The sequence below is a fragment of the Micropterus salmoides genome, unplaced genomic scaffold, assembly GCF_014851395.1.
Source record: "Micropterus salmoides isolate LMB-PRFRI ecotype aquatic unplaced genomic scaffold, ASM1485139v1 Ms_hic_scaffold_21, whole genome shotgun sequence".
NCBI lineage: Eukaryota > Metazoa > Chordata > Actinopteri > Centrarchiformes > Centrarchidae > Micropterus > Micropterus salmoides.
In genome coordinates this window covers 14482400-14510218 of record NW_024041262.1, presented here as the reverse complement: position 1 = coordinate 14510218, position 27819 = coordinate 14482400, and the positions used below count along the sequence as shown (strand labels likewise).

Sequence of the window (27819 nt, the reverse complement as noted above, 5' to 3'; positions counted from 1 at the left end):
CAAGCCTCTAATTTGAACTATTTATCTCAGATATTAGGCCTGGTTTAAGTAGCTACACAGGATGTTGGGTTCAGTAACACACAGACACACACACACACAAATACACACAGGCGCATTGGCTTCCTAGTTCCCTGCTCACCCAAGTGAAGGAGGGGATTAAGGATTTGATTCACTCCTGCCATTGTCTCTCCCACTCACCAGATTTCTGCCTCTTAATCGGGCCAAGAGCATCTGACATGATGCACAGGTATTCTCCAAGCTTTCTCAAGGCTCCCACAAGACACTGTAAGTGATTCCCCCAGGTGCTTTGAGTTGCCAGTACGAAGGATTGGGAGCCTGTGCGTATTATGATTGGTGAATGTCTCCAGACACAGCAATTCCAGCGGATGGGATATGTATCAGTGTTGTAATGACATCATCTGCACAGGCTGTGACAGTCAGGGCGATTTAGAGTGGAAAAGTGCTGGCTGTTGCCATGGGCAATCTCAGGGAAAGGCTTGAATGGATAATACAGATCAGGCAACATCAGTAAGTTACTGCATTCAGTTATTTGGCCTTGCCAAGTGTTTGTGCCACAGTGGCGGTAAGCACCTAGTAACAAAAATGTCAACCATATCTTAATCATGTAGTTATTTCTCATGGCAAGGCTAACTCCTCATGGCAAAGAGCATATTGTCCGCTGGCCAGAATTGATTGGCTGTTTTTATCATTAGTTTGTGAGTTGCTGTGAGACTGAATCAGTAGGAGCATGTAATAAATGCTGACATTTGGTAAATAATCACCATGGCTGCAGTAGATAAATCTGGAAATGATTACTTAAATTGTGTTCAATAAGGACACCTCCTTCCTATTTAAAAAGAAAAACATAATTTAATTTTATAAATGATTGATTAATTTGGGGATTTCAGACCTGCTTTTCAGGCTTTTTTCTCATTTCTCTCCTGTTATCACTGCAATCATGAAAATCCCCTTGCCTCATTAAGAATCTGCCAGGGAGTCGTAGAGTGAATGACAAACTTGGCTTTGTATTTAATATGTCTAAATGCTCTCTGAAACTTTCCCTAAATGTCATGACTTTGCTAACTGTATTTCAAATTTGATCATTCACATTAAAAAGACCTATTTCCTCTTATCACACCCCTTAATAGAGCGAGATAACCTTATGCAATTATTATGGTCCATTCATCCAAATGTTCACTTGTCTTTTGCCTATCTGAATCTTGCTCAAGTTCTTTGGGGTGTTTTCGTTTTCCCTCTAACATATAAAGCCACAGCACTGACAGATTGTCCCATGGTACAATCAAAATGTGTCCAGGAACAGATGTTTTTTTTCTTTCTCTCTGTTAGCCACTTTTTTGGAGAGTGCCCACCACATAATCTGTCAGGAGCTTGGCAAGCCGCATTCTATTTAAAACTCAAACCACCTCTGTCAGAAAAGCAATTACTAGTGAGGGTTTCATTTTAATTTAAATGAGATTACATTACAGTGACATGAAAAAGGGGCACTGTCAGGATGGAAAGAACACGAGTGCTCCTTTTTATCTGTTTCCTCAGCACTGGGATTGGGGGGAAAGACTTAACAGCATGAAGACTGTGTGTGTGTGTTTGTGTGTGTGTGCGAGAGACAAAGGCATACAATAGTGTAATGTACTGTATGCCTATGGGTGCGCATGTATGTGAACGTGTGTGTTAGTGGGGCGCATCTTAAAGCGACCAGCTTGTGAATATTGAAAAGCTGTGCGTGGAGACAGAGCAGGACAATTACTGCAATGCCTCAGGCTCAAATCAATATAAAAGGCCTGTGCAAAGCAACGTCAGTGACATAAAGCTATATGATATGTCATTTTCAACTTTTATTTTCCCGATCCTTCCTCTAATCCTCTCAGCCCCCATATCTTTGTTGTTTTCTTTCTTCATTCAAAGCCACTGCAGGCTGTATAAATTCAGAGTGTATCACGGAAAAGCATACCAAGCATCTTGGGCTGGGTGGCTCATTACCTGGTGCACAAGGGAGAGCCATGTCAGAGAAAGCCGTCAAACCAACTTTATGGAGTGTGTGTGTCCCTAAGGTGAATTCTGAGTAAGATACAGGCACATTATGTTGTAACTGTTTTTCTCTCCCACCCCACCCCCCCCCCCTTTGTCTGTGTTTACCCGTTCCCTCCATTTTCTTATGCTACCCGGCCTTGAATGGAACAGCGGATGAACTTGGGATCGAGTTCATGGGTAAGACAACTTTTCATTGGCTCAATCAATCTTTTATGTGCTTTACACCTGTGAAATACCACATACAAAACACACAATCCAGCACAACAAGGCCACTCACCTTGGAAAATTAATGCGGGCCAGTCGCCATGGAAACACAGTGGTGGTGAATTAGGCGTATTCTGTCTGCATGAATAACAGTACCGTTAGACAGGAGTGATGTAATGAGGATAGAGCAATGAAGACAAGACTGCAGCAGTTCATGTGTGAATGTGTGTCTGCTCGCCTGCTACATGTATGTAGTGTCAGTTTTGTAGCAATTTCTGTGTACATTATATATGGTGTCAAAAAATGTTTTGTGTTGTGAGTTACTTCATCTGGATTTACAAAATGATTTATCTAAAAGCCTGGGCAACCACAAAATGTCTACCAATGGAATAAGAGGCAGTTAAAATACAATTAAAACATGTTTTAGAATTTCGTTGATATTACTTTAGTTACTTTCAAACCATCTAGCCCTCTTTCTTTAATAATTACACACTATTCTTTATCCAGAGGGAATATATAATCCCTGATACTCACACAGACACACACAGACTCTACCACACATGTACTGTTTTTCATTTTCCCTTTGCCATCTTTCCCTCACTCTCTGGCTCCCTTTTGTGCATACATAAAAACCAACATTGCATGCTGTGAAGTTTTCCATTAACAAGGCTTCATACACTGCCGTCACGTCACACGCTTGCTCCGGGAAATAGACGGAAGGAGACGACACTCTCAAAGGGAGAAGCCCACCGTGCACACAATATTCCTCAGTTTGGTGGTTTTAATCTTAGGGACTAAATTAGTTCAGAATGCTACTGCAGGTGGGTGGATTCATTAGAGGAAATGAGAACAGGATTGATCGATTTATAGCTGGACAGATGAGGTAAGCCCTGTGCATCCTCACTTCCTTATTCATTGTGTTCCTTTATGACTTCGTCTTCTGCTGTTGCAATGAATCCTTTGATAGTGGTTATATAAGTCCGATATGTGACAGACTGAGACAGTCAGTCAGAATACAGCAAAGCCCTGTTTGAAGTGAGATTGAGTGCTCGAACTATGATCTTGTCTTTTGATTTTCTTGCATTCTTTGGGCCAGCAGCTGAAGCTTTGTGTGTCTCGCTAGTTTGCCCTGATTTATTTCTGGCTGAGAACCCCATTTTGTCATGGATACTTTAGCATGGTCTGGCATTTTTTTCCGTCACGTGGAGAGTGATAGCAATGACATAGCTGGCCATATGGGATTGTGTTGTCCTTGTGTAAATATGATATGGCTTAGCCAATATAGCTGAGGCTGTTCAGTTAGTCTAATTTTAAGAATGCCTTGTAGGCATCAGGCATGAAAGGCCTGTAATGGTTTTATGTACAGACTGCATGTTGGTTTTTACTTGCAGCCATTCAGCAGAGCTTTATAAACAGCTGTTTTTATGTTACGATTTTGGAAAAGCCTATTTCATCTATCTCCCCCCACCCACACCCACACACACACACACACACAAAAAAAAAGGCAGAGGCTTGTCTCAGGTGGTGCTCCACATGAGCGCTGATGTGTTGGCAGAGAAAGATATTTCCCATGTATTTCAAAGATGCAACCGTCATAAAGGTCATTGCACTGATGGTAAAGGCCGGAGAGTTTACAGGGGGCACAAATATAAGATATATAGGTAACGTCAGTTATTTATTTGTAAAGTGACGCATGAAGATATCCACGGCTGTGTTCCGGACAAATTACAAGGTTGTTCAAGAATCTGCGAGTCAAAAACTTGTTGACAGCTCCACCACTCTCTTCACAAGTTTCAAAATACTAGTGTCAAATACGTGAATTGTTTCTATTATGCATAACTGAGCCTGCCAGATATACCTCAGGGTTGATATTATCGGCTGTATTGGCTTATTATAGTTTTACACTGTACATAACCATCTATATTAGCAGATATACCTGAAGACATTTCAGTATACTAAACTGAAGCCAATCGTCATTTCTCCCAGTTAAAGTTCATATATTTATAGATATTACTTATGATTTAATTTCTTGTAAGGTTTACTGTATGAAATTGAGTCATATGTTATATTAACTTTATAATATAACATATTAGTCAATGTCATACTTTCATCTTTGCTAATAAGTTTATTCTTCTGGGAAATATACTGCCCCAAACATATCTTTAACACAGCTCTTATAACCGTATCTGATGGATCCTAGGCAAAATGTCCACTATATTGGTATGAAAAAAACACAAATCTAGGTACATATATTATTATATATTGCTCAAAAATCTATATATTGTTGTCAATATCAGAAATCCGGTACCAGCCAGACTATGATGAACAATATCGGCCTGTTAGTCACATGCTTAATTGCTCTTTTCAAGATGCCAACTTTAAATTGTCATTATTTGAATCCATTATTTATAACATTAATGCAAAACCAAAAATGTGACCAAAATCAAGCACATTTGCAATTTGTCAGTTTGGAAGTATTAAATATGCATTAGTGTGTCACAGCTGGCCACCCCCGCAGCATTTCTTTGGACTGTTTATTTCAATTCAAACCCATCCTGCCTCCTTTTCACAGGAGCCGAGTGGGCCGTTTGCACTCTGATGTGTGTATATACCATGCATTTATATCCACGTTATAACTCCAGGATGTGTTCATATGTTATCTTTATCTTTTGCCAGAAGCATTGTAATATTAAAAAGGTTTCCCACCGGTTTGAACTCACCACCATAGTTACACCATACGATCCCTCAAATGTGTTGATGCAGCACTGATGTGATGCAGAGGAAGAAAATGAAAGAAAAAAATGGTGCAAACAGACTGCTTGTTTGCACTCCAGTGTGCTTTCAACACAAGAAGCTCTCCAACAGTCACTGTGCCTATAAAACAAGAGTTGTAGGAAGTTGATAAACCTGGGTAGACAAGCACGGATGAAGACGACCTCCCAGGACAGTTCTCTGTTGACAGCATCAAAAGCCTCAAAGACAAGCCCTCAAAGGTCATGGACAGGTTGTGGTGATGTTTTCTGCACTTTACCCTGCAGTTGTCAAGGTGCTGGGATCAGACACTGGGGGATTGTATTGTTCTTGAGTGACTGAGTAATGTCACAGGAGGTTATGTTCAAGATCCTGAATGACAGTGGGACACAGACATCTCACCACAGTTGATGTCAGTGGATAACTAACATACCAACATGCAGGTTTTAGATTGCGCTCATTTTTGACCACTAGACTATTTGGAGTCATAAGCCCATGCGTGCACCGCCTTCACCCCTGCACCATGCACTAAGCTGTGCAGCTCCGCAATCCAGCTGCTCAGTCACACAGATATCTTCTGGGATCAACTGCTACTTGTCCCAGCTGCTTCTGACCCTAAGCCTCTGCTGCTGATGTGCAGGGGTCTGACAAGAAGCTCCGGGAGCATTCATTTGCTGCTAATTCCCTGTCACCATCAGTCTCTGAATACTGACACACATACAGTACATGCACGCACACACTCAGTGTGGCCCCTGCTGTGCAGACAGTCCATCGGTGTTGCCTGCTGGGTTTGTCTGAACGAAATGATTATCACACTTCACTTAGCACATGTCACTGAGCCCTGTCTGTGTCTGCCATGTCCCTATCCCATGCTCAAACACTGACATTTACTGACAGCAGCATTGGTCGCTTTATGCTAATGCAGATTGTGTGTAGATGTCTATGAGTGGCTTTGTGTGCACGTCCAGCCACCGTTTGTGTGAGTTCGTTATGTTAATTCATGATGAATTTCTTCCTCCCTGCTCAGTCACACCCACATACCCATATCCTTTGTGTCACAGTAGAAATTCAGGGGCCTGAACTGTATTCTCTCCTCCGCAGAGAGTGGTGACACCTACCAGAGGCAGGTGCTGTCCATCTTCAGCATTGCCTCAGGGATCTGTCTTCTTGGAGTGGCATGTATGGCTCTCTACCGCCGCAACAAGTGAGTGATGCCAGCCAGCACCACATTAGTAGAGTATGCCCCTGGCTGTGCAGAAAGAGCACTTTACTATTATGGCATGGAGCCCAATGAAATTCTAAGTGTGAGTCAGCTAGAGGATGTTTTAGCAGGGCATCAAATCTAAATTGCGTAGGATGCATTTGGGACAGATACTCATGTAAGATTTATTTGTAAAGTGGTTTTAGTAAGCAGGTGTGTCACAAAATGCTTCATCCAAAACAAAATACACAGATAAGACAGGGGCAAGAGTAAGTTCAAAAACATTAACCGTGTGTGTACATGTGTGCGGATAAGAGGGAATCACGAAGTGCGAAAGCAGCCCGCCAAAGTCAATTACTCACCGCAGGGAAGAAGAAAGTAAAGGAATGTAGACAAACAAAAGTAATAGCAGAGTGTAAAGGGGCATTTAATGTAGCTTGTGTTGATTGAATTGGTCTTGATAAATAAAAATTGGTTTTATTTTCAGTACTGTAGCACTCTAAGTAGTGCCAGTGCCAGCGTGACCAGAGAGTCCTGGCTCAACGGTACAAATAATGTCCCGGAAAGTAACCAAACCCAGAGTCCTTGTTAAATTGAATTTCTTTTCCCCAAATGTTGTTTGACAGTTTCTCCTACTAAATACTTATTCTGCTCTTCGGTAAAGACCTAAACTTCACAGAGAAGATTAACTAGTGAAGTTGCATTCTTGATGGTATTTGAAGACTATACAGAGGAGTTAGAGAGAAGAGAGTTACTTATACATTTTTAAAGATTCACAAAAAGGAAAGTCAAAGCCCTGTTAATTATATGTACTTATAAAACTCGATCACTGCTTTCAGTGTTCTTTCAAGAAGTTAGTCATTTGGTTCATTCTTTTTTTGAGAGTGAGTCCCAGCATTGGGTGTCAGTCCATCCAAATCATCAGTTAGTTGCTGTTTAGTTTCTTGTTTTTTTCACCAATTTAGTCATTTACTTCCTAAATTTGAACATTTTGCCATGTCCTTTGCACAGGAAACATTTAACAGGCCCCAGCTGCAGAGAGACTTTAGCAACCTAGTATTTAAAAATGAACATTTAATGGTGAATTAACATTTAATCCAAAACTCTTAAGCATCAATTAATTTTTTAATCCAATCAAAGTTTAATCCAAAATGAAGGAACACTATATTTAGCATAGCTAAATGATGCCATTTTACTTTTCTTTCTCATATTTTGTTTATTAGAGCTTTTTAATGTTAAAGATTGGAACTGATTGAAACCAAGTTTAAACAAATTTAAGATAGCTATGAAGCAGGAAAACTGGAAAGTCTGCTTAAGGCACCATCAGCTTGACATGTTCACTTGACAGTATACATTAAAACATGTTATCAACCAGAAATCGTCCTTATATTCCCCTAACTCTGGTGTCTCTGGAGGTATTTCTTTTCCTAGAATATTATCACAAAGGCATGTAATGGAGGTTTCACGGTACATTGCCTTGATTACATTTTCACTTGTGCACGACATCTTCTCTCATAATGCTATGTCTCTTGCCAGTTTAAGCATTTTCACCTCCATCAAACCTTCAGTTAAAGCTCTAGGAAAAAAAAAATCCCACATGTGAGTTGCAAATTGAGTGATGTTCATTTTGTCACTTTGACCTTTAAAGGCACATTTGACAACGGTTGTCAAATCTCGTTGTTTTGCTTTAAGATCAATCAAAAGTGGCAATTTTCTTTTTGTGAAATAATATAAATGGTCATTCATTGTCACATTTCCAAAATACACGCCTGTCTACAATGAATAGTAGTAAAGTGAAATCCTTCCTTGAATAGGCAACTGTGATAGTTTACTGGCAGGACTCAAAGCTTATGTACTATTTGTGATGTATGTGCCTGTTTTCACACACATCTTACTGGGTATTAAAAGTAATTACATCTTGGGAATAAAGGGTAACAAATCAATAAATATAATCACCTACCTTGCTGTTACATGTGCATCTAAAGACCAGGCCAAGTGGGTGGTAGAAATCAACGACTGGACTGAAAACTGTTATCAGAGCGTGTTATCATTAGACGGGAGATAGGAAATACCCTTATAGTGAAGTATACCACCATGGTCATTTTTCCTGCTTGTTTCCGTCTCGTTGAAATATATATATATATATTTTTAATTACTGTCTATAATGTCAACAAGTCTGGATTACCTCATTTTAGTCATAAGATTGCAATCTCTGTCTTTCTCTATGTACCTGCCTTCCTCTACAGAAGACACAGGGAAAAACTCCAGGCTCATTTCTCTGATAGCCGCAGCCTGAGAGACTGCGGTGTCAATGCCTCTGGCCTCATGTCAAAATCTACTCCCAGGCTTCAATACAGCTTTCAACTCCAAAAGGTAAATCTTTACGTATTGTTGATTTATTTCCAGTCATATCTTTATCATCATTATCATCTGTTTCATCTTAACATGCGTAGCACTTCTCTAAAAACAGAGTTTAAAGTGCTTGACAGAATGATGTATGATGTGTGTCTTAATAATATCTCTACTGGCAGAAGCTCTTTGTTCACACTTATATCTGATATGGACTGAGAGGGGAATTACAGTTTAAAATAAATGCATCATGTGTTAAACAGGAAAAATCTGCTTGTCCTGTTCACATTGACAGATTCCTTTGACACACTGCAGATTGGAAATTCTAATCTGTGCCGTGTCATGGATCCTGAATTCACTATGCAAGCACAGCAACAATTCTGTAGAGTACACAAATAATGTTAAAATGGCACTTTGCTAGTGGTATTTTACTACTGAGAATGCCACAACTGTAATTTGCTGGCACATTCACTTGCCATATTGAAGCATAATGGAGAAGTGAGGCCACAGTGCTATCCACCGTCACCGTGCCAGAAGGTCCCAGGTTCAACCCCGGTTGCCCCGGCCTTTCTATGTGGAGTTTGTGTGGGTTTCCTTCAGGTGCTCCATTTTCCTCCGGGTGCTCCGGTTTCCCCCACCATCAAAAACATGTTAGGTTCTTCAGTCAGTCATTGACCAGACACTGTATTATAATCTGGAGTTGGTCCCCGGGCGCTGTACGGTGGCTGCCCACTGCTCCCTTCAGGGATGGGTCAAATGCAGAGAATGAATTTCGCTGTGTATGTGACAAATAAAGTACCACAATAACAATAAAGTACCTTTACCTTTAAGAAACACAACACCAAAACAGTTTGGAGACAAACAGTGCAAGCCCAAGGAGAAAAATTTCATTTTGGCATTTATTTCACATGATGAAAAAAATGGTTAAGTAACGAAGAAATGGCAGCGTGGAACAGAAAAAAAGTAGCTTAAAATGATTTACAAGCCACCACGGGATGCACTGGCAGATTGTGGAAGACAGAACTGACCCTGAGCAGGTGGAGGATGTAGATGGCACTGATATGGCTGATCTTTCCACAGTATCCCAAGGTAATTGGAGCCTAATGCACACTTGTAAAGGTCTCATCAAAAGAGTGCAATCACCATAACGCATTAGCACTTTCCTGAATGCACCCTCTTTGTAAGGTGTTGGAAAAACGGTCACATATTGTGCTCATTTATTATTTGCTCCTGCACACTTTTTTTTCATCTTCATGAGATGTTTTTTTTTAAATTTGAATTTGTTCTGTGTTCAGCTTTCTTCCATTGTTTGAAAAAGTAGTACCCATCACTACTTTCCTATCATATATCTGTGCTAATGTGCACCTGCTCTTTCTAGATATGAAAATCTCTGTGTTACTGACCTGATGTGAATGATAAATCATTCACATCTTATTTTTACACTCTAAATTAAATATGCATGTTTAAAGGTAGGTAGTGAACATTCTTTACTGATTACAAACAAGAGGGTGGTGCGCCTGTTTGATAGCCAACACATGTGTTTTATACAGTCTCAATCATGTTCAGCCTTGCTCTGTCATTTCTGTGTTAGTACTTTGCCAAATGTGGCCTGTGCTGAGGCTCTTTAATAACACAACAGTGTCTAGTGTCACACACTGAAACAAACACCCCTCAAGCTAGCCCCGCCCACGGAACTGCAGTTGGCACAATCTGAAAGCTTTTTGAGGGTGTCATTGGAAATTACAGCTTTGAGTGGCTGACAGCTAAGAAGTGGTACAACACTTGGTGTAAATGTTGTAGCTGTTAAGTAGATGTGTTTAAGTCAAAGTAAAAAATGAATTTCAGATAAGCCAGAACACATCACATGATTTCACTGCTGCACAGACAAAAAACACCTTATAAATGAGTCCACAAAGTTCAACTGACACCAATCCTGTCTCAGCACAGTTTAATGTATTTCATTCAGATGCAGGCCTTTTGTCCCATAGCACAATAGCTGGCTATTACAGTATATTAACACCACAATGTGGTGACAGGAATGTATGGTGGCTCAGTATGTAGTGAAGCCCTGTATCTAGCTTCAAAATGCTGTCAGAGCATACACAGGGAAGAAGCCAGGAGGAAGACAAAAATAAAAGACAGTAATAACACAACAACACTGAAACAAAAGCTATAATAGAACAGTGTGAAGGAAGCTTAAGGTGGGATGTGAAAAGATCACAGGCTATAAGAAACCAGGAGGGGGCATGAGCTAAACAGACCAAGGAAAGATTAACAAGTGAAACCTATTTTTCCACAGATTTGACACAGCGACCCCAGACCATTGCCTCTCTCCCACCCACTCCTTCAGCTTGCAGCCATCTAGGGGAGAGGACATGTGTTATGGGTGGTGCAGCCCCATATGTTCTCTGGGTTTTTATTTAAAGGATGAGACTGAAAAAAATAATAATAAAAATGGAAATAGTTAACAAGGACAAACAGAGCAGAGTGTTCTTAAAGAGGCTCAAAACATTTCGTGTATGCTGCATAACCACTCACCATGAGAACACAGTGGTTTCTACTGTGTGCGTTTGAAGCAGTAAGGTGGAGGATGGGGGCAGTGAGTCGTAAACAAAAGTGTGGCTCTGTAGAGGCAGGTGCAGAGGGGAGGATGGAACTGAAGTCCATTTTGGTCAGTGGCTTCCATACCATCTCTATGATGAACTGACACACCAGTCCAGTATCTTTAACTTCCCCAAAAACATGTAAACTGTCTGAACTCAGGCGTTATAGACCAAGACATTTTCTCTTAAGGTGTGCTGAGTATAAATGCAAAGACTTGTGCAGTATATGCTGACATAATTGTGTAACAATGATTTCTGCAGCAGTGCTCCAAGCCTTAGCCAACCAATAAGTTACTAAATCCTCTGCACCTTTTTAAAATCAGCACCACCTGCACTGCCTTTACACTATGTGTACTTTACATCCCTGAACTATTACATCTAACTTCTGTGTGCACCTGCGCTGTCACATGTAACATTTGTACATATTTATGTGTGTCTGCAGAACAACAAGTTCAACAATTCAAAGGTTCGCTGATTGCTGTCAACAAGGTTGTCACTTGTCACTAGAAAAGTGGTGGGGACTCATATGGTGGGGAGAACATATTTTAACACTATTTTGATGAAACATATGATGTTTGTCTATTGGATTTTGAGCATTAAACTCTTAAATTACGGCATTCTGGAGATGTTTTTTTTTCAATTTATAGTGGAAATGTCTTAATTTAAATGAAGGGAAACAAAAACTGGTGTGTACCGGCCCACTTCAAGCACAGCAGGATTAATTTCAAAGCGATTTTAAGAGAAACAAAACCAAAAGACAGAAGATAATGTAACTGCATAGTTAAACACATCTGCTGAGGTAAATCAACACCTTTATAGCAATAGAATTGTGTCTCAAATTAAAAGAGATAGGGTACACACCCATGAGACACACTGCACTGAAACAGACATGCACCAGCATGAAGGAATAGGGGCACACAGACTCGGAAGACAAGGCAGAAAAACTCAATTCCCATTTGCCGGAGGCTGGAGTGGTGGTAACGAACTAGCCTTACTTTAGGAAGAGACTGACTCACCCTCAGGAATGATGAAAAGCTTGGGGTGAGCATACTGTATGAATACTTCATGGGGCTAGAGAATGGTAAGGGCCACAGAGAAGTCCACAGAAATATGACCTCAGAATATTACAATAAAAGCTCTGGTGTGCCACAAGGCTGTGTTCTGTTACACCAAAGTGAGTTTGACAATACTCATATGTTCTCAGAGACACAAGACAGAAGCTTTCATATCATCAATTCTTGAACACCAACGGCTGTTTAAAGATGATTTCTGAATATGTTCGGATGTACAAAAAGTACCTGCAGAAGTAGCTAAGTAGATGATCATTTATTGTTAAATTCAAATATCTAAAACCCCAACTGAAAAGTTTAAATGATTGGAGCTATCTAGCAGAGTTTCAGGAGCAGGACCACACAACAATCATGCCCAATCATGCCACTAATAGCATTTCCATAAATAACCACCTAACCCATCTCCTCTTCTTCACGCTTGTATTTGAACTGAGACCAAGCAACATCAGCTCAAGCACGCTGAGCTACCATTCTGTAATGCAAATTACTACAAACGACGATCTTACTATCCCCATCGGACCTCCATGCCTGAGACACCACTTTTCACAACCCTAAAGCCGTCCAGGAAGCAGGTAAGCCCAGCTATGACTTACTCCATCTCAAGAACAGTTCACCTGGTGTATTCTCCAGCTCACAACAAGCAGCCGATCGCTGCATTACCACACTCCAGCAAGATCTCCCGACATCCAACCTTCATCTAAAATTTCCTACTGAACTGTAGCCACTCTTCAAAAAATGCTAAAAGCTAAACATTTTTTTCCAGAATGAACAACACAGCAAAACCTTTTAATGCTTTCGTGTCAGCATGTCAACACCAGCGCTCTTCAAGTCAACCAACACTGGAAATCAGGGCCCTCCATCTCTCATCAGGGTTTTCAGCAACAGCACCAGCAGCCTACATCATACAGGACTAATGACATCGAGTCATCAGCACCCCTGCCATCTAGCTCCAGTGACTACATCAGCCAGCCTTAGAAGGGGGCACCGCGATGCCAGCACCCCCAGCTTTCCACTTCTACTAACCACAGCAGCCTGCTTTAGTTGGGGCTTTTGGCACTGAGATGCCTGCAACCCCTGCTGTCTACTTCCAACAATTACAGCAGCTGGTTCCAATAGGGGCTTCTGGCACTGGGATGCCAGCATACCCAGAATGTTCTGCAGGTCCCAACTACGCTGCATTGTGTTCTGGTGCATTGGCATATCTATTTGAACTCAGGTTTGTTCCTGTTTTGAGCACAAAGAGAACAAAACACCGTCATACAAAACTATCTTCCCAACAACACGGCTCTCGCAGTCAAGTTCAGTGAAGACTTACGAGGTACCAGAACGTCTGCTACCAATCAGTAGAGGGCACAATGATACAATTTAATAGAGTACACCCTACCCCAAGAAACCTAAACTTGTAAACAACATGACAACCCCAGCCGTCCATGGAAAAATTCTGGGGCACTCCATCTCCCATGAGGTTTTGTTACACCAACAGCAGCACCCTACATCATCGAGGGCAAATGATACAGGGAGCTTCAGCAATCACATCACATAATCCAGTGCTGACATGCAAGCGCCCATGCTGCCTACTTCCAGCAACTGCTAGAAACTCACTCTAGCCGGGGCTCCTGGCATCAGGATGCCAGCGCCCCCAGGTGTACACTTCCAGCAACCACAGCAGCTGACTTCAGTAGGGGCTTTTGACACCAAGGTGCCAAAGCCCCCCGTTGCCCACTCTCAGCAACTGTTAACCTGACCGTGCCAGACCATCTGAAAAGTCACAGTTGGAAATCGTCAGGCACTTCAGTGCCATTCTCTACCCTTTTTTCAATGAAGAATACTCTGCTGTTCTTACATGACTGATGCTAGTAGCATATATGCTAACCTCTTTAGCATTGTTGTTTGGAGTGAATAGTCACTTCTCTCACGCATCCTGTTTTGTCAGCTGTGCCCATTCCTGAATGGATATAAAAACGCACACTGCATAGCTGCATTAGCTCCTTCTTCAAACTCCTAACCGGCAGCCCCAGCCTGGCTACTAACCATCAACAGAGAACCTTACTTATCAGAGGACTTCTACGTCAAGGCCCAGCTTAAAATCATTGCTGCCTTCCTGTTACTGCAGACTTGCTGTCAGTGTGCATCCAACCTTTTTGTTCTCTGAGTCCAGTCAAGTGGATACTTGACTCTGGTTCCACCAGCACTTTGGCCACATACCGTCCTTGTTATGGGCCTTTCAGACAGACTGCGACGACCGCAGCACAGCGCACTGCACGGGGACCTTGCGCGCACGCCACTGTCAAAGTTCAAAACAGTGAACTTTTGTGCTGAACCCCACGGCCATCGCAGCGCAAATCGCTTCCTATCTGTCCATTACTTTGATCACTCCTTCAGCATTGGAGCTGCCACTGCATGCCTCCTACAATAGCATTCCCGAGCACTTAATACAAATCATGGGCCATTGGTCTTCCCAAGCATAGCACTTCTCTCAAATACTGAAGCATTTGCCGGTCTGTTGTGTCCAGGTTCTACAGTGGATTTAACCACTGAAGCTTCGCATAACACAGTAGCAAACCAAAGCTGAACAGCGAGTCCAAGCCTCACACACCATCTCCTTGTTTCATCAATAAATCATTTAACGCATCTATTGATGGTGTGGTCCTTGCTAGTTAATTTGAACTATTTGTATTGTACAGTATTGTGTACTGTATTCTGCACCCTCCACCCCTTTCTCTATCTAGTTTCCCTATCTTCTTCTTGTTGAAGTTTTAAATATGTCTAACAAACTGAAGTTGATGTGCATGAAAGTATGTCTCTTGTGGTTTTTATCATAGCTTGAAAAAAAAAACATAAGGCACAATGCCTTCGGAAAATTTATCAGGTGCCAGTATGAACATAAAATGGAGGAAGAATATTAGCCACTTGTTAGACAAGTCTTGTGACAGCAGTGGGGATGATATGAAAGCTACTGTAGGTATCTTCTTGATTAATAAAAGGACAGGCTAGTGCAGCTTGAAAAAGAATAATGTTGTCAACAAATAAAAAACGTTACGCTAATGTGCATGTCATTGCATAATCCTGAAACAACTGATTAACATTTTGATATCAGGTAGAGCCAACATTGTGTATGCTATTCATAACGGTCACATCTGGGCTCAGAGAGTTGACACAGTTTGAGCAGTGAACTACAACTGGTGGTGGTTTGTGCTGCTTATGGCCTTAGGAGTGTCCTTCACGAAGAATGGTCAAATATCCCATTATGCACAGTTCAGGACCTGTGATTTGATGGTAATCCAAGGAGGATTACTGCTGCTCTGAATGCATAGGTTTGCCTTTCTCCTTGTTATGTAGTTGATAGTCAACATATTAATAGATTGTTCTGTTATTCTGGTAGGCTCCTGTATTTTCCCTCTGTCTCCCCTTGAAATAAATCCACATTCTGTTGTGTTTATCCAAGGCTTTCACAAGTGGCATAAAACAAGGTAAACGTGAGATAGGGGAGAACAAGTGAAATGGGTTACGCCATGCAGGTCTGCCATTGTCTGCCACAAGCTATTTATTTTATCCCCTGACATAGATATCAGCCTCCTGGAAAGTTTGCCATGGCAATTGTTCCAGAAAGCGAGGCATTCTGCACCCACAGGGTATATGAGAGGGTGGCCAACATTATCCTATTTTCTTGTACTACTAGTGAACACCAGTAACAGCTCCCTCTGGGAGTCAGGGGTGTAAGGGAGAAAAAGAGGCTTATCAGGCATGAGAACCCCGAACTGGCTTTAAGTCACATGCAATTGCTTTAATGATGTGCAATCAGACAGACACAAAGGGCAGAGCAGGAAGTACTGTAACTGGAATAACAGAATCACTGTTTCACAGTGGGGTTCTTGGGGAAGTCGCTGTGGCAGAGCTCTGTCTGGGGCCTGCTGTAAGATAATGGTGTTCATTTTGATAAGAATAAAGGGAAAGAATTGAGGGGGGCACTTCTTTAGGAAACCATTAATGTAATCTTGTGTGGGATTAATTCTTTAGTGCAGAGGGAGTGCTGTGAGGGCCATGGTGGAGTTTATTCACAAAGCGTTGCCACCTAATCTGCAGTTTAAAATGTAAAGTGTAATTAAAGACACTCTGCCTGACTAAGAGGGGATACATCAATGAGAGAACATCCTCGACCTGTCTGGGGACTTCAACCTGAGTGGGGACTTGCTGCTAAGCCACATACAGTATCCCTAGCATTATATATTATACCTTGAGCTTATTTCCTGTGTTGATTTACATAATCACTTGCACCTGATGGTCTTGTTTTTGATTTTGATCATCACCTTTTTATAATAAATTAATCCAAGCTAAACTATAATACAGAAACCACATTTTTGGGTATTTTACATAGCATGAGGATACATTCTGAAACAATTTTTTACCGCTTACTGTACTTCACTACTCTTCTTCTGTTTTTTCAGAGCTGTAGTTCTCACAGAACGTCTGTTAAGGGCAGCAGCGTGGCACCAGGGACATCAGAAGCAGCCCCACCCATTCTCAGCAGAGCACTGTCTAAAGGGAAACGCTTCAGGTGATAATGTGACATCCGCTTCTTTCACTTTCACTATGTCCAGATACAAGAGGCAGCCAAGTGATAAATTGAATAATCCTGCAATATGGTAGAATATATAAACCTCAAAATAATAACCAACTAAATAATAAGCACATCATTTGTAAGATTTTTAGAAAGATTTATGGTCATTATAAGTGGGAGCAACTAAGTTAATCTATATCTTGGATACATTGCCAACACCATAAGCTTTGCCTGCAATCTGCATATCCTTAGTCAGAATTAGACATTTTAAAGAGGATTATTGGTTTAGCTATCTTAAAAAAAAGAAAATTAAAATTTCTCAAAATAAAGTAGATGTCTTTATTTACATGTCCACTAAATTGGGCAAAGTGATTAAATGTGTACTCTGAAATGACTACAGTGATAGGAATGCATATTGGGGGGAAAAAGAGGAGGAGAAGTGAATTTTAATGTGCATAGTTAAACATTGATTCAGCAAAATTCCTTTCATGCCATCCTTTAAATGACAGAAGATTCAACAACATTTTGCCACAAGGGGATCTCAGAAGCCGTTGTGCTTTGTGATCACAGCAGTCAGTATCACATGCTGCCATTTCAAATCCTCAGAAGAATGCAGGGATATGGGTATATAGCATGCTACAATGGCCCTATCTGGGATGTTTACAGGAAAGCTTAATTTGCTTTGATGATATGGGTGCAGGCTGCGCACTTTGACAATTAATGACATTCAGCCACATAATTTGCAAAAGCTCATTTCACAAAGGTTAATTTCCCTTAGCACCTATTATACTTGTTGGCAAATCACAAAAAATGTTTGATTGCTGGTAAATGTCTATCTTTCACTTAATCTGATGGTGTTGAGCCGCAACGGAAGCAACTCTGAATAAGCATGTTAGAACTGCACTGTATAATAGGATTTAAAGAGAGAACATACTGTGGATAATGCTCCATATATTGAAGTCTCATTATGTGATGTGCATTAGACAAGATTTCATTGTTATGTAGTGAGGACAGGGTGCACAGTGATTAGAGGTAGCTATGTTTGCAGAGGTAATGGGGAACTCAACTCAGGAGTTTTTAGATGTCTGGTTGGCTGTGATGACAACTTTAGTGAGAACCTTGCTGCGGCAGTTGCTTTCTGTTTTAATGGACCGGTGCTGTGCCACAGAGGAAAGTTGTTCCAAAAGGTTGTCATGTGTGGCTGCGGGGACGGCCAACTCATCTTGGTTTTTTATTCTCCGCAGTGTCATGCAAGTACTTCATGGAGGGCAGCTGACAGTCAATCATCTGTTCAGCTTGTTCTCAGAGTAGGAGGAAGCAGGGGGGAACTAGACTGTGATGGATGATGTTGAGATGCTTTCAGCTATTGACCTGAGAAACTGGACCACATTGCGAGCTATCAGGAGAAATGCACCATAAAGGCCCATCAATAATGCTGCAAAAGGTTACCTGTGCATTAGCTTTTTTACTAGGTATGAGCATGTGCAGATTGATTCACCTGCTTGAATATAAAAAACAATGTGCTAAAACAATGTAGATATCACATAAATCACTGGAAATATAAAAAATAAGATAAGAAACCATGTAGCCTGCTCTTAAACAAAAATAGTTTCACACAAAAGAGCTCTATTGGACTGTACTACATAGCAGTGCTTTGAGCTAAATGCTAACTTTAGCGTGCAAACATGCTCACAGTCAAATAAAAAGTTATTACAATTCATCCTGAGGTGGACAATGAATGTCTCTACCAAATTTTAGTCCATCCAACAGTTGTCAAGACATTTCACTGAAAAAAACAGAAATGTCAGTGGTGCCAGAGGAAAAGTCAGGGGATCACCAAAATCAGCAGGCAGAATGTCTGTACGAAATGTCATGGCAGTCCAGTGGATGTTGAGATTGTTCAGTCTGAACCAAAGACAGACATCTCTACAGCCATGCAGCGTTTATGAATTTGCATTCTAAATAGACAAACACCCTATCATAGTGCTTGTTGTAAAGATGTCGGTGGGGAAGAATAATTTACCAATTTTGATACATTCTGAATAAACTGACCAACACTGCTCACTCTGTTCTGCTTATAGCATATTTCCAAGTTGCCATCAAAATCTGATGGAAATAACACTGAACAAGTCAATGTATAATCATCACACCATCAGTGGTCAATCATTGTTTTCATTTGTGTTATTGAGGAATTTGTTCAGTCACTTAGATCCCATTGTTATGATTGGATTATGAGGAAATTGTAGTATTGTAGGCTAATCAATATGCAGTAGTTGAGTCAGTGAGCAGAATGTTTCACATGCTGAGTAGGCAGATATAAGTGCTGTGCCAAGGTATCCCACTTGTTCTGTGGAGAAGGGTGTTTATTCTGTTCATGTGGCATACTGTGACAAACTTAGCTCAGGTTCTTCGTTACATGTCATCCCCCACTCTCTCCCAGACTTTCCTGACTCCCTGTACTATGTCCTATAAAGGCATAAACAGGGAAGAGCAGATTAAAATATGTTCAGGATTACTCTAACAGCCAGCATTCCCTATTTATCATCTGGAGGCTGTATTTTTTTGGTGAATTGTAGAGATAAGCAGCTGTCTTTCAGTTTTAGACCTTAAAGATTTAACATTGAATAATTACAACAGCCTGGTGATTTCATCCACAAAAGCATATTTTAATTTGTCCAGCTTTCACTTAATTCTAATTAAAAAATCAGCATGCTAATAGCCAACAAAACTCACATAATTCAGCTTTATTCATATCAACTTTCCACAACATGAGTGGATGCAAAAGCTAATGCTGGCAAAGACTAGAGCCAACATTAGCCATGCTTATTGTTCCACAGCCACAGACATTTGGGAATGATTATAGCTGAGTATTTTTTGTTAGCTATCTATCTATCTTAATAACCAAACGTCTATTGGGCTATTTAGTTTAGTGCGTGAATTAAAAAGAATGAGGGAGTTCAGTTTAAGGACAAGCTAATCAAACAAATCTTAAAGTTTGGACATCTTGATTACCATTTAAACAAAACCACTTCATACATACACTATTTGGAATGTGTGGCTGTCACAATGCCAAATTATTCAAAAGCAAAAATCAAGCTGGGAGATCATTTGTCGCTGATTTGTGTTTACTGCTTTAATACAAACCAACTTTTCACTAAGCAGTAATGATATGCCATAAGTTGTTTTTGTGGTTCACAATCAAGTGACCTATTGCTCACAAAAGAAACAGTAGCAGGGGCTCAACTAGGGTGCTGAAGTGTGTTCAGATAAACAGAAATTTATTTAACATATGCTGTGGATTTGCATCTTGCACAATATGTACACACACTAGCTTGCAATATGGAGCAGTATAACTTTGATTCACATTGCATGTCATTGCTTTATTGGAGCAGACATACAGGGATCTGCTTTGAAGTCGACCACCCACTGCCCACAGAGAAATTTACAGTGTGCATAGGCAGGCAACACAGTTTCTAAAGAGCGCCACTTCAATCCTCAACAGCAGCAGGATGTCAATACATACTGGTCATTTACATGTGGGTATAAGAAATATCACCGTGTATATACCAGCATATAAATACATGAATATGGTCTAGCTGGTATGGTAGCATCTGACAACCTAAACTAGTGAACCTAGTAAATATTACCTTCAAGATATTACCAGAATGTTAGCACTGTCCCTGTGAGCATCCTACAGTAGCATGCTGATGTTTAAGCTCAAAGCACCAGTACATCCTCCCAGTACTGCTAGCATAGCTGTAGACTCTTCAACCACAATTTATTTTCTCCTCTGTTTGCTGTATGGCAAATTTCATAACAAATCATTTAATGTTTATGTATATCATATGTAAATTACAGTTCTTTTCACATGAATCTGATACCCCATTGTCGCATAGACTTCAAAACCAAGGTCATTTATACAGAGTCAGCTGAATGTAGAATGATGCTTTCTGACACTTAAACATCAAATAAAAAGGTCAGTCCATTCCAGTCCATTTTAAATTAATGAACAAAGGAGATGATTTGATACAATAAATTAATAAGTGATTGGTTTCCTTTCTGGTTACAGGAGTAGCTCCCTTTCACTCAGTCCTGCCCAACAACAGAGGGAGACTAACTACTTCAGGACCCCACCCATTTCCAGGGGGAAACACAAAATAACGACAAATCTTATCGATGGATCCAGAGTGGCTGGCCATGTCTACAAACACTTGCAGGAGGATGAGTCAAAAGACGTGGAGTCCATGAGAAGGTAAAACTTTTTTTAACAGTTTTGTCATGTTTGTTTGATCCTCAAAGAGGAAATTCTCTTCTGCCCTTCTCTAAGCTGAGGTCAAATAGCCCGTTCAGTGATACAGACCCCCAGACTAACTGAGGTTAAGTTGGAGTGGCAGCAGGATAATTTTAGGTGAAATGAGTTTATAGACTGAAATGCTCTCAGTTCAAATCCGTGAACTAGCTTATGAAATCTGATCCAGGGAAATAAATGAGATCTGCTGTGCCCTCCTTCAACTGGGACTGTCACAATTAATTTGGAGAACATACTTGATCCCAGCCGCTCAACAGTATCAAGGTGCTGGGGAAGTCCGAGATATGGGTCTGTGTGTGTAATCCTCCTTCACTTACCAGTGGGCAGTTGCTGTGAATTAAAATGTGTTTTATATGCATGGTTTTATCAGGGTTAAAAATACAACAACAGAGTCAAAGGTAATTACCAGATGATGCACTTGTTCACATGAATTTCAATGAACAGAATGTTTTGCTTTTGGCTAATGCTTGAGCATTATGTGAATGTTTCATGGTTCACGTATTAAATAAATAATTACATCTTTCTTTCTTTTATAAGTCATATATGGAGCCATATTGGGTGACTGTGGCTTTCTAGAACAAGACCACACATTTCACAGGATTCATTTCAGGCATTTAGACATCCTGAATTCTCCTCATGCTCATCCCGATGTCGAGTAAGGACAGCGAGTTGCCCTATTTTCATGGCTATCATAAGTGAAGCACAGCTACTGGCGCCGTTTCAGGAGGCATTAAAAGCAAGGAGGACTTTTGGCAGACCCGCCTCTCGCCAGTTGGTTCTCTGGGGCCTTAAAATAACTTACACATTTTAGAAGTACAGTCTGATGCTCCTCACTGGCATGGGTTCAAAAAGGTAGCCTGTAGAAACAAAATAGCACATTATTTCACATGGGTTAAAACTTTTTCCTCAAATCTGGAGAATACTTGCCTTACACTATTCACTGAGGTGCTTGTTTTTGTAAGAAGAATAATGCATAATGTCAAGAGGCTCCACAGGCATTTTCTCTTAAACAAGAAACACTAAAAAAATTCTATTATTTTATTTACAGATGCAGAAGAGCAGAAGCATCTTTAAGCCTGAGTAAGGCAGTACTATTTAGCATATGAGTCAGAAACAGCCTAATTTGCTGTCAGTGTGTTCAACTTGAGCGATGGCACTGTTTTCAGAAACGTCTGTCATTAAAGCAATAGTGTCCCTCGTGGATTCGGCACACTTAAAAGTGCCTAGCAATGTTCCTATTAGCATGCCAACGTGATTGAGCGTTACAGTGACTAAGATACACTGCAAGCTGCCAAACTTTTTATGTGACCTATTTCCATAATTTACATTTTTAAACAAAGCTCCATGGAGCTCAGCAGTTCTTGCAAAATGATTGTGCAGAGAGATCCTCCAGGAGCATAACAGATTCCCTCACACACACAGACACACACATTCATGAGCACACATGCACACACAGAATAACAAATAAACAAACTAATAGAGAAGCTAACAAGACTTCTTTTTTAAAATCACAAAGGCAAAATCTGTAAGCTATAAGCTAACACAGCTTTTTCAAGTATTCAGGGGGAGAGCTAGAATAAAAGGGCTTCTCATCTTCTTTGGGATAAGATTGCATTTGTACAGTTAAAGAATTTAGATCTCATTAGCCATTGATAATTCCCTTGCAGATCCATCAGTCCAGTATATTTCACTGGCTTTCAGGGGCTTGAAATGACGTCTTTTTCTTGACTTACCAGCCATACAATAACAAGCTACCAAGCTTTACAGCCCCCTCTTCCTCCTCCTCCAGCCCCCACCTCTCCCTTGTTGCCATGGATACACCCTCTCATCTCTGGAAATGAGAAATGGGAGGTGGAAAGGAGAGTGAGAGAACGAGCGAGGAAAGAAGGAAGATGATGAGAGTGCAGCGAAGGAAAGATGGAGGCACAGAGTGCAGTGTGGTAGAAAGTGTTTTAAAAAAAAAAAGAAAAAAAGAAAGAGGCGAGAACAGCAAGCAAACACGAGAATACTCTTCAGTGTTTTCCATTTTGTGACAACAAATCCCCGCAGAGTATTGTCATTTCATTATCCAGTGTCAAAACATATATTTACCCATCGCAGATAAGGACAGAACTGAAGACAAATTTGCTGTGGGAGTTATTTTTAGATATGTTTTGATCTGCCGGATTTACCTCCAGCTTGCATTTGCCCTTCTAATACCTAGGGAGGAGTGGGAAAGTAATTCAATTATTTAAACTTGGTTATGCTACAAACTGTCTCTGAAGGCTGACAATAACACTGGATGTCTCCTAAGGCTGTGCCGGGGTTATTCTAAATGTGAATTGAGTCTTTAGTAACAATATTAACTCTTGTGCAAATTTTGTCGCATATACAGACCCTACCCACTTGACTCTGGATACATTGCCCAGCTCTGCTGTATTATTTTCATACGAAACATGATCCCTCTCAAGCTCGTCAACACCATTTTGTGATACTTCCCTCCAGGGATGTACTGGAACTGAAATTCAGCCTGGGACTTTGAGACGGAGAGGCCTTTTATGCGAACGCCATGTGGGGGCGCGGTGACAGATTTTTTTGCAGTTATTTTAATACATATTAATGTTGTACATATATATATATATATATATATATATATATATATATATACAGTCAATCAGATTATGATGAGGACCTACAAGAAACTTTAGGATAACGTCTGCCTTTTAAGTTTATATAAGCAAGTCACTATTGCACTGAACAAGACCAGGTCAGGCAAGCCTGACTCAGTCAGAGTGCAAAAATAGTTAGATATAATCAAAAACTTCAATGCAGTCCCATAAAATAGAGCAGGATGTATGTGTGTGCATAAAAATGAAATCCCTCAGCTTCAGCTCTGAGCAGGCCTATCTCTGGCTCAGCTCCTCTGTGCTGGAACCTGACTCTGCTTGTACTGATTTTACAGCACAAGAAGAACATCAGTAATAAATATTACTAACCATAATCCATTTTTCTAATTCTATCTACGCATAATATTATTGCCTAGCCCTGCACACTGACACTGTACCTGTCACTGTTTGTGCTTGTCACACAACCCTGGGCTGAGTTCATCTCGGACAAAACATAGGCTATTGAGATTAAACTCCCAGATGGAAAGTAAACTCCTTTCATTAGCACCATTGAGCCAATCAGATTTCAGAAAAAATGAGGATCGGTCCAAGTTGGGAGGGGCCTGTCGTATCCCCCCCTCAAAATTGAAAGTATTAGTTTGGCCCAGTCTTACAGACACAGACAGTGCTCACTGCAGCTGACCTCCCATATGGCGTGGTCACGGATCGTTTAAAGTTGAACATAAGAAATTGAAAAATAAAAACTCTTGAACACCGGCCGGTTTGGCCCGAAATGGACCGGCCAGTCGGGAATGTTCCCAAATTTCACGATGGCCAATCCCCCCCTGATTCCCTCATTCGAGAAGCTTGATTGCCGGATGCAAACATATATGCTGAGACCCCCCCCAACCCCTACATTCACCCCAAATGTCTCATTATAAGCCTGTCAGACAAGGTGTGTTCTGTGAGATTGTGTAATTCAAAAACCGAAATGAGAGAAGGGATTTTTCAATTAAACATTCATACAACAACAATGAGGACCACTCATGCCAAGGATTATAAATAATTACACAAGATTATAAAATAACAATACAAAAATACTAACAATTGTTTTGTTTTTTGTGGAAGTGTATAAAACAGTCAAGGGAATGAAATGGTAAATAGCACAAAGGAATGGCAGCTTTATCTTCATATTCTATATTACTCACTCTCTTTTATTCCGTGGTGTCTACGACAAAAAGGTCACAGTATAAACGACTTGGTCTCTCATTCTCACACTGCCATTTCTATTCTCTCTTCTGTCTAAAGGTGTGATTTTGCAAGTGGAAGAGTCGGTGCCCTCCTCAGCAGGACCTCACTCTCTCACTTCGCAGCCAGAAAGGGATGGGCTGAGGTCCCCTGCACCCGCCTGGATAAGGGATCCTTCCTTCCACCCTCCTTGCGCACCCGTTCTGTGCCCATCATCCCTTCACTCCAAGCGTGTGACCTTGAGGCCGGGAATGTGGAAACGAGTGACCGGAACCATAAGGGGCTCCTGAAGTGGCACCCCGTGCTGGCTGGAAAGACAGCGGTGCCTGTTAGCAGTTCTCCCCGCTATGAGACTGTTGTGCTGGCACCTGGTGTTATGCCCAGCAGTGTAAGCCCTCCTGCCACTACTACTGTAACACTGGGCTCGGAGGGGAATCTCAGCTCCACACAAACACCCTGCTTCATCGAAATTACAGTGGAACTCGCGCAGGAATTAAAACAGAAAAGCCTTCCCAGCACCATGAAAATGTCTGGGTCTCACAGCGAGATCCGCCGCGGTGGCACAAACACTCTCGAGGCTGGGACTGTGCAGGAGTCAGGAGGGAAAAGTGTCCAATATTCACCCAGAGTTCTGCACACAGGCAGTGGGACCAGAGGTTTGAAGGCAGCAGGCCAAAGAGATGCCCAGGGACAGTGCCAAGGTCAGACATCTCTTGTGTACGGAGGTGCAAACTGCTCCTTGGCCACCAAAGGACCCAGCTGCAGAGGAACTGGAAATGCTTATGCCAAGCCTTCTGCAAGCTGATTGGATTAACTCTGTAAAGCTTCAAAGACACTGTTTCCAATATCTGTATACCTTTGCTGGTGGCACAGGATGGTTAGCAGGTGGAACCATCTGTGTGGCCACACGGACCAATAACAGATGGCCGTCGGTTTTGAAGGAACATGAACAGATTGAACTGCCGAGGGAAAAAATATTGACACAAAAGACATGAAATACTAAAGAAAAAGAGACAAACAAACACACATTGTGAATAAATGTGACTCAATAAGGATAACAAAACCGTGACTGGAGTGGGAGCTTGACTTAAACAGTGTATTTTTTAAAAAATGCCACTATTTAAAAGGAGCTCCTACTTAGAAACCAAAATAGTGTGTCATCTCTATGTTGTTTCTCTATTGTAAAGAAATGAAATTATATATGTCATATAATATATGTCATATAGACGTATATATATTTGACTACAATTGTGACAAAATAAAGATAAGACAACAGTGTTAACAAAGGGCTTTGTTCTCCATTTTTGCCACATGATCGGAAGAATGTCTGTGCTTGCGTTTGTCTTTCATTTACAAAAATATCTATATAAATACGAAAAGATGTGCAAATCACATCTAACGTAAAATATGCCACAGTTAGGAAAAATGTAATCAGAGGTTTCCCTTTATCTTCGTGGCAAAAAACTTGTAGAAAGCACTTTAATCATGCACCTGTTTAGCCATCCCCTAACCCTAAAAACAGCAACTCCAATTAAGTGTAGCTCATTATTTTTGCTTCAGATATACAGAAGATAGCTGTTCTTCAGGTGTGGGTGTGTGTGTGTGTGTGTGTGTGCGTGCGTGCATGTGCGCGTGTGTGTGTGTGTGTGTGTGTGTGTGTGTATGTGTGCGTGTTGGCAGGGGGTCCACTGGTATTAACGAGGGTAAAGACAGTCTAAAAGAAAGCACTCCCCTAAAATCATCTTCTCTCTTTTATTCTCAAGTTTAGGGAAAAGAAGTTTCAACACACATCTCACAATGAAGGTTAAAAAAATGAGCAGAGCATAATGGTTGATGGTTTGGAGATGGAGCACTAGCACAAGAAAAGGGTATTTCAGTCTATAGTCATTATTTCCCATGATGCAATTTATACTGTATCCATAGGCTATAAACACAAAAGATCAGCTTCACTGTTTTGAATTATAACAATGGCCATGAGGTTTCTGGATGGAAATGAAGCACAGCAGCTTACGAGCCAAGTACAATTCTTTATTTATGCCTCTTTTATGTCATGTTCAGTATATCTGCGTTTCCTCCCTTTTAGGTTTGCAATGACTGCTGGCAAGGTAAGTTGTACGGGACTACAAAATGGGTATTACTGAGATTTCTTCATCATTGCTCTGCAGAATAAAACTATCTTGAGTCTATAAGAAGGTTTTTATAAAGATTAAAATGAACTTCATTGATCCCTGAGGGGGAATTCAGCCAAGGCAGCTGCAAAGGAAAGATAAAATTACCTTAAATAGAAAATATTTAGGGTTTTAAATACATACAGTGACTGTTGGCTGGACAGAATTCAGCACGCGTTTCACAGAATTTTCAGATGTTTACAGATTTACACACTGTATTCACCCTGCAGTGCAAGACAACAAAGGGAAGGTGTGCACACAGACAAGTGCAAAATTCAAGGAAAGATCTGGATAAATAAGTGGAGAAGAGTTAATATTTGAACATGTCTTTGTCCCACATTATACAATAACAAATAAAGAATTGATCCAACTGAACATAACGAATGTGGGTCCACATTTTTACACATGGGACATAAAATGTTCCACATTTCCTTCCTTTCCAAAATCTCAGACCTTTATGTGCACTCGCCTCTGTGATACTGCCCCTACTGCTGTTTAATGTTTGCTTCCAAAAGTGTTTTATTTATTAATCACAGTGTAAGATATGGCCTTTTTCAAAAGCTATTAAGAAAATGTATAGTGGTTAAATGATTTGTAGACATCTCAGCCTTTTGACAAGAAATGAAAGCATTTAACACCGGGTACCATTGCTCAATGGAAAACTCCCAATTGTCATGTTGCTTACCACGTAAAAACTCCAAACCTTGTCATTGCTTTCCTTGAA

General features: G+C 40.8%; 1 protein-coding gene across 1 annotated transcript in view; it reads left to right on the top strand.

Moving 5' to 3' along the window:
* nrg3b (neuregulin 3b) overlaps nt 1-26192 on the top strand; it is a 201514-nt gene extending 175322 nt beyond the window's left edge. The window contains 6 exon segments of the mRNA XM_038736674.1: nt 2200-2226; nt 6106-6208; nt 8452-8578; nt 16673-16782; nt 20855-21037; nt 24988-26192. Of these exon segments, the coding sequence (XP_038592602.1) occupies nt 2200-2226; nt 6106-6208; nt 8452-8578; nt 16673-16782; nt 20855-21037; nt 24988-25732 (1295 nt within the window). The 3' untranslated portion in view covers nt 25733-26192.
* Nucleotides 26193-27819: the final 1627 nt, after the last annotated feature.